The 13855-nt window shown below is 31.6% G+C and overlaps 2 protein-coding genes across 2 annotated transcripts; both read right to left on the reverse strand.

Annotated features, from left to right (window-relative positions):
• Positions 1-1974: 1974 nt before the first annotated feature.
• On the reverse strand, positions 1975-2590 carry LOC123302807. The gene is made up of 2 exons (XM_044885897.1): positions 2525-2590; positions 1975-2469 (listed from the first exon to the last, which is right to left on the reverse strand). The coding sequence occupies exons 1-2, from the start codon at positions 2588-2590 to the stop codon at positions 1975-1977; spliced, it is 561 nt and encodes a 186-aa protein (XP_044741832.1).
• Positions 2591-8890: 6300 nt separating this feature from the next.
• Positions 8891-11343, reverse strand: LOC123302808. The gene is made up of 5 exons (XM_044885898.1): positions 11266-11343; positions 10596-11079; positions 10235-10536; positions 9410-10164; positions 8891-8912 (listed from the first exon to the last, which is right to left on the reverse strand). The coding sequence occupies exons 1-5, from the start codon at positions 11341-11343 to the stop codon at positions 8891-8893; spliced, it is 1641 nt and encodes a 546-aa protein (XP_044741833.1).
• Positions 11344-13855: the final 2512 nt, after the last annotated feature.

Consider the following 13855-nt stretch of genomic DNA (forward strand, 5'->3'; position numbering starts at 1 on the left):
TGTCAGAGCTACGCACGTGTTCTAAAGCATAACATAAGGGGCAATGTTAATTGCTTGGTGCTATTCAAAACGGATGAAATGAATCTAAAACACATATTCTACAATCATGTTGGCTCTGATATGAATTTTCAAAAATTTCATGATTTATATCGACATTGTTGGAGTTCACCAAATGGATTTGTTGTAATAATGAAAAATTTCTCTATGAATGCAGGTCGTTATAGGAATGGATTTGATGAATTTATTGAACTGTAGTGTCACCAATACTTTGTGTGTTTTTTCAGATTCATAATAATAATTTTTTTCTGTAAATTTTTTTTTAAAATGTAAATTTTAATCATTAATAAATAAAAAAAAATATTTATAAGATTTTTATTAAATAAAACCTTTATTCTAATCTCATAACACGTGTAAAATTATTTTAAGATCTAATGCGATTCAAACAAGTTTAAACATGTTCAAACAAGTTTCAACATGTATTTTTATTCAAACAAGTTTGAACTTGTAACAGGATGATGATATCATATTTTTCAAGGTCAAATCTATTTCAACATATTTTTGAAAATAGCTGACACATGTAAAATTATTTTAAGATCAAAGTCCATTCAAACAAGTTTGAACATGTATTTTTATTATGTAAATTTCAAGTGTCATATTACATTGCTTAATCATAAAAAATATTAATATCCGGTCACGTGTTTTGATACATGTAAAATTATTTCAAACAAGTTTGAACTTGTTACAAGATGATGATATCATATTTTTCAAGGTCAAATCTATTTCAACATATTCTTGAAAATTGCTGACTCATAATATTCTTTTCTTGGAATTCAGATTTGCAAATTATTACCTAACACGTTCAAGTGTCATATTACATTGCTTAATCATAAAAAAATATTAGCATCCGGTCACGTGTAAAATTATTTTAAGTCGATTAAAACAAGTTTGAACTTGTAACAGGATGATGATATCATATTTTTCAAGGTTAGATGTTATCTATTTCAACATAAAAAAAAAATAAACATCCGGTCACGTGTCTTGAATTTTATCATGTATATTTAAAGTGTCAAATTACAATATTTTTCAAGGTTAGATGTTATCTATTTCAACATATTCTTGAGAATTCTCTTTCTCCTGTCCCGTTAGATTTGGATATGAACCAGATATGAACTGAGAAATCAGAGTATTAAAGCAGATATAAAAACAATTTTATTAAAAAAATTGAAAAAATCAGAGTATTAAAGCAGTTATCAAATCAATTTTGTTAAAAAACTTATAAAATCGGAGTAGTTTTTAACAAAAACTTATAAAATCGGAGTAGTTACCAGAAATATTCACCATTCACGAGGTGAAACTTACAAACCCAAGAACATATTTATTGAAGGATTACAACAACGAAGATATAAAGGGTGGTTTCTATGTTGAAGAATTACAAAAAGTTCACGATCCAAACATTTATTTAGTGGAAAAGGTCTTAGCTAAACATGGATCTAACGTTAAAGTCAGGTGGTTAGGGTTCGACTCTTTACATGATTCATATATTGATAAAAAAAGTCTCCTTTTATAGTGGAAAGTTTTTGTGAACATACTTGTAACAAAAAAATTTTGTCATAGTGGACCGCTTTTGTGAACATATTTGTGTTTTAAAAAAGGAAATGTATTTTTTAATATGAATATATATTAGACTAGGTTCATGAAATTTTATTGAAGCAATTTTTAACTAACACAAAACAATATAAAAATATTGTTGTAATACAAATGTTTTTTGATTCATGTTTATTACTCAAAATTACTTGATGGTGCGAATATAATTATCACAAACAAGGTGTATTTATAACCTGAAAATAAGGTGGTGAGGTCATTTCATAGATAAAACAAAACAATGATTAATTAAATTATAGGTGTTTTTTATTGTAAATACAAACACATTTTAAAAAAAACTTATCATAGACAATTATATTCATGTTTTTATTTCTATATACAATCATGATCATCACTATTTCTTCCACAATCACATCTGTCTATTTCATTACAATTTGTAACACATATCCATGGCTCGAACCATTTCGGTATATTTCCACCATCCATTTGTTGGTATAGCATTCTACAGAGAATTTCAGGATCTATTTGTTGATACCATAAAAACATTCTCTCATCATGTCTAGCACTATCACCAATCCATTGTTTTCGACGGATATCGTATGTACCCCAATTTTTTCTCAAGTTACTTCCATGGATAAGATCATCACAACATTCATTTAGTAATATTTCAAACTGATTGAAATCTCTTTTAAAGTAGTTGAACTTTTTCGCATAATTTACAAATAAGATTGCATCCAAACAATTTCTTACTATAAATGCAGCAATATGAAAGCAATCATCAACTTCTAAATAAGAATACCGTAATGTGTCGATTAACTTTGTAGGTATACTCCAACGACATGCCTCCATAAGTTGATAAAATTCCATCTATAAAAATATTTGGCTACAATTTTCTAAACAGATCTTATCAAACAATACTCACATTAAAATATTCTGGGTAAATCATCTCCGAATTTTGAAACAGATCAATATGATTTTGTAGCGACATTGTACCCCATAATTGTAATGAATTAAAATAAACACCATTTTTTACAAAAATATCCATAATTTATTTAGTATTATTTTTTTTTTTTTAAATATCAAAAACATAAACTTTACAATTTTTTTATAACAATAACAATAATATATATATATATATCTTGCAGTAATAAAATTCAATATAGGAATGATTTGTTAAAAAAAATTTTGATGTTCTTGAACATAGTCATCATCACTATCACCATCGTCTTCGAATAGGCGCAGTCTCAGTTGGTGACTTCTTCCAATTTTCTCCTCCACCCTCAAATACCCCGGTTTTGTGTTAAATAATTTAATCATGTTGTCCGTCAACACTGCAAACCTAGATGGTAGAAAAACCCCCTCGTTTTCTGTACCATCTAGGCTTATATCCAGTAAAACTTTTATTGATGGCCCATGTATCGTTAGAATCCGCTCCATTTTTAGTATTTTTAATTTTTTTTTCAGTGGCAAGTCGTCCATTTTTATGCATGGTCGCACTAAACAACTATCTAATAATTTTAATTCTGCTCTATTCATTTTGATTAATATTATGAATATTTAATGAAAACTGATATTACCGTAATGTCGAGCGCCTTTTTTATATGATTACCACCACTCCAAAAATCCCCCCACCAACAGAAATTATTATCTAATCTCATAACACGTGTAAAATTATTTGAAGATCTAATGCGATTCAAACAAGTTTAAACATGTTCAAACAAGTTTGAACATGTATTTTTATTCAAACAAGTTTGAACTTGTAACAGGATGATGATATCATATTTTTCAAGGTCAAATCTTGTAATTTTATATTTTTATAATCGTAATTCAAACTAATTATTTTTTCTTGGAATTCAGACAAGTTTAAACAAGTTCAAACAAGTTTAAACATGTATTTTTATTATGTAAATTTCAAGTGTCATATTATATTGCTGATTCAATAAAAAAAATATTAACATCCGGTCACGTATCTTGAATTTTATCATGTCTACTTAAAGTGTCAAATTACAATATTTATCAAGGTTAGATGATATCTATTTCAACATATTCTTGAAAATTGCAGACTCATAATACTCTTTTCTTGGAATTCAGATTTGCAAATTATTATCTAACACGTTCAAGTGTCATATTACATTGCTTAATCATAAAAAAAAAAAATTAACATTCGGTCACGTGTTTTGACACATGTAAAATTATTTCAAACAAGTTTGAACTTGTAACAAGATGATGATATCATATTTTTCAAGGTCAAATTAACATATTCTTGAAAATTGCTGACACGTGTAAAATTATTTTAAGATCAAAGTCCATTCAAACAAGTTTGAACATGTATTTTTATTATGTAAATTTCAAGTGTCATATTACATTGCTTAATCATAAAAAAATATTAATATCCGGTCACGTGTTTTGACACATGTAAAATTATTTCAAACAAGTTTGAACTTGTTACAAGATGATGATATCATATTTTTCAAGGTCAAATTAACATATTCTTGAAAATTGCTGACACGTGTAAAATTATTTTAAGATCAAAGTCCATTCAAACAAGTTTGAACATGTATTTTTATTATGTAAATTTCAAGTGTCATATTACATTGCTTAATCATAAAAAAATATTAACATCCGGTCACGTATCTTGAATTTTATCATGTATATTTAAAGTGTCAAATTACAATATTTTTCAAGGTCAAATTAACATATTCTTGAAAATTGCTGACTAATGTCAACGTCCCGCCCCCCGTTCACCCCCCGTCAAGCACCACTATTGGTCAAAGCCAATGACGTCACCTGGTAATTTCCCGTTTATGCTTAGGCAGCCATTCCTTCCCCCACCACACCTCCCGACGCCATCTTGATTTTTACAGCGCTACTATTGGTCAAAGCCAATGACGTCATCAATGCTTAGGCAGCCATTATTCCCCAACACCACACCTCCCGACGCCATCTTGATTTACTATTGGTCAATGCCGAGGTTTCCAACATTCACCTAGGTTTGCCCTTTTTGGAAAAGTGTACCATACTTTGGGCTCGATTATCTAACGTCCAATTCCCGCCCCCTTTAACCCCCACTTCCAAAACCGCGCCCACCACTTTAAGCCCCACTTCCGCCAAGAAACACACTAACGCTCTGTCAGCCACGCCCCACCACACCTCCCAACGCCATCTTGATTTACTATTGGTCAATGACGTCATCTATCCCCTCCAACTTCCGAGGTTTCCAACATTCACCTAGGTTTGCCCTTTTTTGAAAAGTGTACCATTCTTTTGGGCTGAAACATACATGACTCTTCTACTGTAGATGTACAAGGATTTAAAAATCAAAAAAACAAATTTATTATTAAAGAATTTGCTATGGTTTCTACAAATTATGTTGAACATTTTATTTTCAAATCACCGGAACCATTGTCAAGTTTAACTTTAAATATTCAAAAACAAGTACGGTATCTAAGTCAATTTTATCATGGAATAAGTTGGATAGATGGACACTGCGCATACAGTGAACGTAAACAGTTGATAAGAAACGTTTTAAAAAATTTTGATGTGATCATCGTAAAAGGATTAGAAAAACTAAAATGGGTTGAAGAATATACTGATGGAGAAATATACAACTTTGAAGATATTAAATGTTATGAAACATTGAAGCAATTAAAAATAGTTACTCAAGTCGAAGATGTACAAATCACAAATATTCCAATACTATGTGTGCTTTAGAAAATGCTGAAAATATGTATAAAAAATTTAACGAAAAAAACATTTGTATATCATTATTACCATTTATTTAAAATAAATATTTTTTACATAAAATTTGTATATTTTAATAAAGTTTTTGAAATTTTAATAATTAATTGTTTCATTTATATTTCCTTTTATTGAATTCATTTTGACTTTTTTTTCGAGCTTCATTCGGACTAAGAATTTCACTAGTATCACTAAATGGAAAATAGCCAACCCCTTCCACTAATTTTAAAGTCTCTTCTAGTAATTGATATTTCGGTTGGTAAACAGATTTACTGTACACATAAATGTTTTCAAAGCGTAAACCGTTTTCATCATAAATTAAATTCAACATAACATTGGTTTTACCACTAGGGGGCCACATATTATTGTTTAATACTGGTTTTGACCTGTTTAATACTGGTTTTGACCTGTTTAATACTGGTCTGTATCTGTTTAATACTGGTCTGTATCTGTTTAATACTGGTTTTGACTTGTTTAATACTGGTCTGTATCTGTTTAATACTGGTTTTAACCTGTTTAATACTGGTCTGTATCTGTTTAATACTGGTTTTGACCTGTTTAATACTGGTCTGTATCTGTTTAATACTGGTTTTAACCTGTTTAATACTGGTCTGTATCTGTTTAATACTAGTTTTGACCTGTTTAATACTGGTCTGTATCTGTTTAATACTGGTTTTGACCTGTTTAATACTGGTCTGTATCTGTTTAATACTGGTTTTAACCTGTTTAATACTGATCTGTATCTGTTTAATACTGGTTTTAACCTGTTTAATACTGGTTTTGACCTGTTTAATACTGGTCTGTATCTGTTTAATACTGGTTTTGACCTGTTTAATACTGGTCTGTATCTGTTTAATACTGGTTTTGACCTGTTTAATACTGGTCTGTATATGTTTAATACTGGTTTTGACCTGTTTAATACAGGTCTGTATCTGTTTAATACTGGTTTTGTCCTGTTTAATACTGGTCTGTATCTGTTTAATACTGGTTTTAACCTGTTTAATACTGGTCTGTATCTGTTTAATACTGGTTTTGACCAGTTTAATACTGGTCTGTATCTGTTTATTACTGGTTTTAACCTGTTTAATACTGGTCTGTATCTGTTTAATACTGGTTTTGACCTGTTTAATACTGGTCTGTATCTGTTTAATACTGGTTTTGACCTGTTTAGAAAGAGACCTGTTTAGAAACAGACCTGTTTAGAAAGAGACCTGTTTAGAAACAGACCTGTTTAGAAAGAAACCTGTTTAGAAAGAGACCTGTTTAGATACAGACCTGTTTAGATACAGACCTGTTTAGAAAGAGACCTGTTTAGATATAGACCTGTTTAGATACAGACCTGTTTAGAAAGAGACCTGTTTAGATACAGACCTGTTTATATACAGACCTGTTTAGAAACAGACCTGTCTAGAAAGAGACCTGTTTAGAAAGAGACCTGTTTAGATACAGACCTGTTTAGAAAGAGACCTGTTTAGAAAGAGACCTGTTTAGAAAGAGACCTGTTTAGATACAGACCTGTTTAGAAACAGACCTGTTTAGAAACAGACCTGTTTAGAAACAGACCTGTTTAGAAAGAGACCTGTTTAGAAACAGACCTGTTTAGAAAGAGACCTGTTTAGAAAGAGACCTGTTTAGATACAGACCTGTTTAGAAACAGACCTGTTTAGAAAGAGACCTGTTTAGATACAGACCTGTTTAGAAACAGACCTGTTTAGAAACAGACCTGTTTAGAAAGAGACCTGTTTAGAAAGAGACCTGTTTAGAAAGAGACCTGTTTAGAAACAGACCTGTTTAGAAAGAGACCTGTTTAGAAACAGACCTGTTTAGAAAGAGACCTGTTTAGAAAGAGACCTGTTTAGAAAGAGACCTGTTTAGAAAGAGACCTGTTTAGAAAGAGACCTGTTTAGATACAGACCTGTTTAGAAAGAGATCTGTTTAGAAAGAGACCTGTTTAGAAAGAGACCTGTTTAGAAAGAGACCTGTTTAGATACAGACCTGTTTAGATACAGACCTGTATACTTATTGAAGGATAACAGCAACGAAGATATAACGGGTGGTTTCTATGCTGAAGAATTACAAAAAGTTCACGATCCAAACATTTATTTAGTGGAAAAGGTCTTAGCTCCAACGTTAAAGTCAGGTGGTTAGTGTTCGACTCTTTACATGATTCATATATTGACAAAAAAGTCTTATTTTATAGTGGATCGTTTTTATGAACATACTTGTAACAATAAAAAATTTGTCATAGTGGACCGTTTTTGCGAACATATTTGTGTTTTATAAAAAAAAATAAAAATAAAAAATATCACATTGTAAAAATATTATTTTTATTGTAAAATTTTATCTATAACATATAAAAACAGAGTTGTATTATAATAATATTTAAAAAATATATATTTATAAATTATCGAAAATACATTATAATTATTATTCTGAAAAGTGTCCATTGTCATCATCATCATCTTTCCTCATAAGATAATTTTCAATCATTTCTTTCACTTGAACATAGTCGGATAACTCGTCTGATGTAAATACACTGTAGTAAGATTGTTCAAAAATGGATAGTCCTACAATTCCATCATTTTGTCCAGAGCGGATATTTTCTAAAATCCAGTTCCAATTTTGTTTGTCTTCATCATCTGACGATGGGGAAAATTTCACTTCTAAGCCCATTTGTTCTACCTTATCAATAAGGTAGTTTAAAGTTTCCGGTCGACCACATTTAATTGCCATATTAACCAATGTTTTAAAATACTTTGTTAACACATTGTTTATAGTACTTAAACTACAATTATCTTTAATCATATTAACAATGCAGTTGTTATCACTATTATGATTACCAAAGTCTTGCATTTTGTATGTTTAAACTAACACTAAATTGTTTTCTATAATAATTCAACCTAACTATAAATTTTTTGACACCCCCACCACTACTCTATCAATTGTTCATGCGCACTACTATATCAATTGTTTGTACACCTATCACAATACCGAACCACTTTGAGGATCATCACAACAACAACAGCAGGACACATTTCTGAAACAACAGCAAAAATTAGCTAAATATTAAAAACATAAAATATAAAATACTTACACTCAACAAATAATGCTATAGTGGCCCCATGGTTTTGTTTCACATGAATTGTGAGTAATGTATCGTTTTTGGTCAAATGGTGATAAGCCCACTTTCTGCTGTTTGATGGTATGAATTTTGTGGCGCTTCGATCGAATGCTTTGTTGATGATTATATGATTTCCGATTCTCTATCAAACATTTTTTATAATCATCAAAAGTAAGCTTTCGAATTGCTGACTTCTTGAGACCTTTTGATTTTTTCGTCTCTGTCTTGTTTTGCACCCGAACTGTATACATCTTACTTCGCAATCCAACAAATTCCAACATTACTTCACCGTTGTTTTCATCAGACATTAAACCTTTTACTTTCTTATTACGAAGCGGTATTTTATAGATGTTATCAGGTGCGAAGTCAGCAGTATCAAAGCGATCAATATCCTGCCTCATGACGTCATAGACGGAAATATTTGATATATCATAAACTAAACTGTCGGTATCTGTGTATAAAAGCTTAACATTTTCACGACCGTATCGAGGGTACATGTAATTATAATGAAAATCATACACATACGTCTTCGATACATCCAAAATAGTGAAGCCTACATAGATTGGTTTGTTTAAAAATATTTCAGTCTTTTTCAGCTCTACAATACTGACGTCATTATCGAGCACTGTCATACTATGAAAATTGGGCTTAGCAATCAATTTTTTTACTCCATGCTTTCCATCCCAATTTTTTCGTATGTAAACAACCCGGTGTTTTCTAATATTCTCCATGGTTTTACCGAATATTGCATTGATCATCAATTTGAACAATGATTTTTCAAAATCATTCGTTGCGTTCTTACGCATTTCGGTATTGAAATCAATGTATGATTTCAACCATGGAGATTGATCAAACTGTAACACACGATGGTATTTTGTTACTTTCACACCAAGTTGTATATATAATTTTAAAATTCTATAGTGCACGATATATCTGGTCTTGTTGTACAGAGTTGTAAGCAGGTATTTTTGTTTTGATCCTGGTGGTTTTGCTATCTCCGGACATGGTGGTAGATCGCTAAAGTAATCATGCAGATTTTGGGGTATTTCCAGATCCACTTCTAAAATGAAACCGACTGGTGAATCGTCTGCAATTTCCATGACGTCTGGTGTGTCAACCCACTCGAAATTTCCAGTGGGTAAAGATGTAGACATTGCTGCTCCATATTCATTCACCACATCGTAATACATCAAATAATGTTGTGTTTCATTTGGATTATACCCCTCTGTCATGTACTTATTATTAGCTTTTGCATAGCGATTAGAGCAATGACTCACACCACCTCTGATTCCTCTCTCGATAAACAGAAACTTATCTACATCAGTGAACAATTCCAGTTTCTTATCGGTGTATTTCAACATGGCTTCCCATGTATAGCCAGCTAGTGTATAAGAGTGAGCTGGATCAAGACCATATTTATGCAAACAAGTTTTACGGAAATTTTCAAAAATGTCCGCAAGTAGAAACACATCAGTTTTCATATACAGGTCAGAGTATTCACCTAGTGTATGTAAACCGAATGTATTCCATACTTGTATAGCATGATTATAATCCTGATCCGTTATGTGCTCATCTGTTAATGCACTGTAGAACGCCTCTTTTGTGGGTAAGCTTACCTCATCAAGACGTTCCCAACTAGACATGTATTCATAAGGAAATACACCTTTTCTTGTTAACAATTGAAATTGTTCATCATCACTGACCTGCAAATAAAAAAAAGATACGGCTCTGTATAAAGTATTTATTTATTTATATTTTTTTTTTATGACTTACCTCTCTATGTAAAATAGTTTTTTTATCATTATCTAAATAGGAAGCCAGATTATCTAATTTTTCAGAGAGAAACTTAAAGGAATCAATGAATCGTAATTGAATGTCCGAGACGTGTTTGGTAAAACTGATGTACTTTTCTTTGTTGATGGGCAACACATCAACATGACCATCGAATTCTGTTAGCAGAGGTTCTATTATAAAATGTGCATCATATCCGCTTAAATTATGCATCACAACAGGTATCACCCTTGAATTTTGATAATTTAAGTTACAAATTTGGTGTGCTGGACCTCTGTAATAACCTGTAAAATAAATATTTAAATTAGATAAAATTTAAACAATAATAAATATTAATACATACCTGTGATGTGTGAATGGTCACGCACGCGGATACTATTTGTTGGTGTAAAAGATTTTTTACAAATATGACACTTTTCTGCACACAGAAACTCCATTTCTTGTTCGATGGTGAGCGGTATCATTGGTTCAACGTGTTTAATTTTCTTTTCCAATGTATACGCAACCTGTTCCAGTTCTTTAACAAACCATTTTGCGCAATCAGTACCACGGTATGCCTTATAAAACGATTGGTTGGGATCATGGGTACAATGAACATAGTAACCTACACTGTAGGGTACATGTTTTTGAATATTTTGCGTATAAGACCCATGATCCGTTTCCATGTCTTCATGATGTTGTGGTACCAATAACGCCTCAAAATCTGCATATACAATATATGGAATTGGTTCTTGATGAGAAAATTTCTGAAACTCAACGAACCGCTCGTCATCAGTTTCAGGCATTCGTACCCGCACCGCTTCTTTTTCACCACAATTTACTGAATGCTGTTGGAGTTTGACTTCTGTAGCAAAATAGTTGAGACATCGATCACATAAAAATATTTTATGTCTATTACTCTTTACACTCGATCGAGCCAACTTTGCTAAATTTTTTATCCAGCAAAAGTGGTGACTGTTCCCATTCTCCACAGCCAATAGATGAATTTTCTGCCCCGCAGTGTTCGAACTAACGCGTACAGGGAAAATTTCTAAATCACGTAGAAACGTATCTTTGTAGCCGTACACGTTAATCGATAGCTGTGGGTTCATCTTTTCAAATTTATTAATTTGATCTAGAGACATGGGAAACTTTAATCCATCAAATTTTAAATGATATTTATAGTGCGGGTACTTATTCAAGCGTTGAGGATGCTTTTCAACCGGGTACAGTGCTGACATTATCGACCATAAAAAGCAATGTTGGTCATCATTCTGGACATTAATCACAGCCAATTTATTTCTGATAACTGCTGGTAGTTCACAAAATGTTCCAGCTGTGATCGGAGAGTACTTATTCATGTGGACTCGAATATTTATGATCATGTCAAGAGCCCAACCGCTATCGCGTTCCTGGAATTCTTCCAATTTTTTCAACAAATAGTTTTTGACATGATCATTGTACCACTCCTGCATGTCCGTGGTCAGATACATTTCCTTGGCCGACGTTATAAAAGTTCAAATCCTCCTCTTTGGTGATGGGCTTAATAAAATTACCCGTGAACATAATATACACCTGAAAAAAAATTCAAGATCTCATTAGACTATTTAAATTATAAATCTTAAATTTTACTTACCTTGAGGGGATGCTTCACTAGCTCACGCCGAACGTGTCTTCTAAACATTGGAAATGCCCGGTTGAAAAATATATTTGGATCTTTATAATCCAAATTGGTAATCATACCAGTCTTCACCCTGCCCTGGTGGTGGGTTTCAATTGTCTCCCAGATTAGATGTCGATTTTGTTTTTTGGTGACACCACCACCTTGCTTAACTAAATCTAATCGCAGTCGGTGAAGTTGCCGCTGGTATGATTTACAAAGTCCAATATTAGCTTCAAGACGCAGAGGATTTTCTTTCTTTAACATCAACATCTTTTTGAATAAGCGGATGTTCTGCTTATTAAGTATCATCCATCGCTCAGCTTCCTCCACCGTCTTGATGAGCCTCAACGCTCTCTCCACTTTCTTCATCATATCAGTGCTACCACCTTGAGGTACCATGTTTAGCGTCTGCATAACATTTTGTTCGTAGGTGTCCATCTTTCAAAAAAATTATATTTAAGTTTCACAATATTATTTAAAAAATTTATACACTTACCGTTATATTTTCAAATACTTAGCAAAATATACGTTACCGAACGTTCAACACTAAAGTTAACTTACAACTGAGTAATATTTGTTTTTTGTATAAAATATATAGACTAAGTTTAGAATAAAAAATATACCAAAAACAAAAAATAATAATAATAATAATAATAATAATAATAATAATAATAATAATAATAAAAATAATAATAATAATAATAATAATAAAAATAAAAATAATGTAAAAAATATATGCAGAAAAAGCTAACTGAAGCAAAGGTGAATTTCAAAAGAGATACTTCAACAGCTACGTACATCACTTTTTATAGCATTATCCCCCCCACTAAAAAAGTTGTAATTTGATATTTTTATAATCGTAATTCAAACTAATTATTTTTTCTTGGAATTCAGACAAGTTTAAACAAGTTCAAACAAGTTTGAACATGTATTTTTATTCAAACAAGTTTGAACTTGTAACAGGATGATGATATCATATTTTTCAAGGTCAAATCTATTTCAACATATTCTTGAGAATTGCTGACACGTGTAAAATTATTTTAAGATCAAAGTCCATTCAAACAAGTTTGAACATGTATTTTTATTATGTAAATTTCAAGTGTCATATTATATTGCTGATTCAATAAAAAAATATTAACATCCGGTCACGTATCTTGAATTTTATCGTGTATACTTAAAGTGTCAAATTACAATATTTTTCAAGGTTAGATGATATCTATTTCAACATATTCTTGAAAATTGCAGACTCATAATATTCTTTTCTTGGAATTCAGACTTGCAAATTATTATCTAACACGTTCAAGTGTCATATTACATTGCTTAATCATAAAAAAAAAATTAACATTCGGTCACGTGTTTTGACACATGTAAAATTATTTCAAACAAGTTTGAACTTGTAACAAGATGATGATATCATATTTTTCAAGGTCAAATCTATTTCAACATATTCTTGAAAATTGCTGACACGTGTAAAATTATTTTAAAATCAAAGTCCATTCAAACAAGTTTGAACATGTATTTTTATTATGTAAATTTCAAGTGTCATATTACATCGCTGACTCAATAAAAAAAAAATATTAACATCCGGTCACGTGTAAAATTATTTCAAACAAGTTTGAACTTGTAACAGGATGATGATATCATATTTTTCAAGGTCAAATTAACATATTCTTGAAAATTGCTGACTAATGTCAACGTCCCGCCCCCCGTTCACTCCCCGTCAAGCACCACTATTGGTCAAAGCCAATGACGTCATCAATGCTTAGGCAGCCATTATTCTCCTCCACCACACCTCCCGACGCCATCTTGATTTACTATTGGCCAATGCCGAGGTTTCCAACATTCACCTAGGTTTGCCCTTACGTCCCGCTCCCTGTTCACTCTCCGCCACTATTGGTTAAAGCCAACCCCCCGTTTAGCCATTCCTCACCCCACCACACCTCCCAACGCCATCTTGATTT

Source organism: Chrysoperla carnea, chromosome X (assembly GCF_905475395.1).
Source record: "Chrysoperla carnea chromosome X, inChrCarn1.1, whole genome shotgun sequence".
Lineage (NCBI taxonomy): Eukaryota > Metazoa > Arthropoda > Insecta > Neuroptera > Chrysopidae > Chrysoperla > Chrysoperla carnea.

Coding starts and splice junctions, on each gene's coding strand:
- LOC123302807 (XM_044885897.1), bottom strand. CDS start 2,590: ATGTCGCTACAAAATCATATTGATCTGTTTCAAAATTCGGAGATGATT. Junction 2,470..2,524: donor TTTACCCAGAATATTTTAAT/GTGAGTATTGTT, acceptor ATATTTTTATAG/ATGGAATTTTATCAACTTAT.
- LOC123302808 (XM_044885898.1), bottom strand. CDS start 11,343: ATGAACCCACAGCTATCGATTAACGTGTACGGCTACAAAGATACGTTT. Junction 11,080..11,265: donor TAGAAATTTTCCCTGTACGC/GTTAGTTCGAAC, acceptor AAACTCCAACAG/CATTCAGTAAATTGTGGTGA. Junction 10,165..10,234: donor AAACTATTTTACATAGAGAG/GTAAGTCATAAA, acceptor TTTTATTTGCAG/GTCAGTGATGATGAACAATT.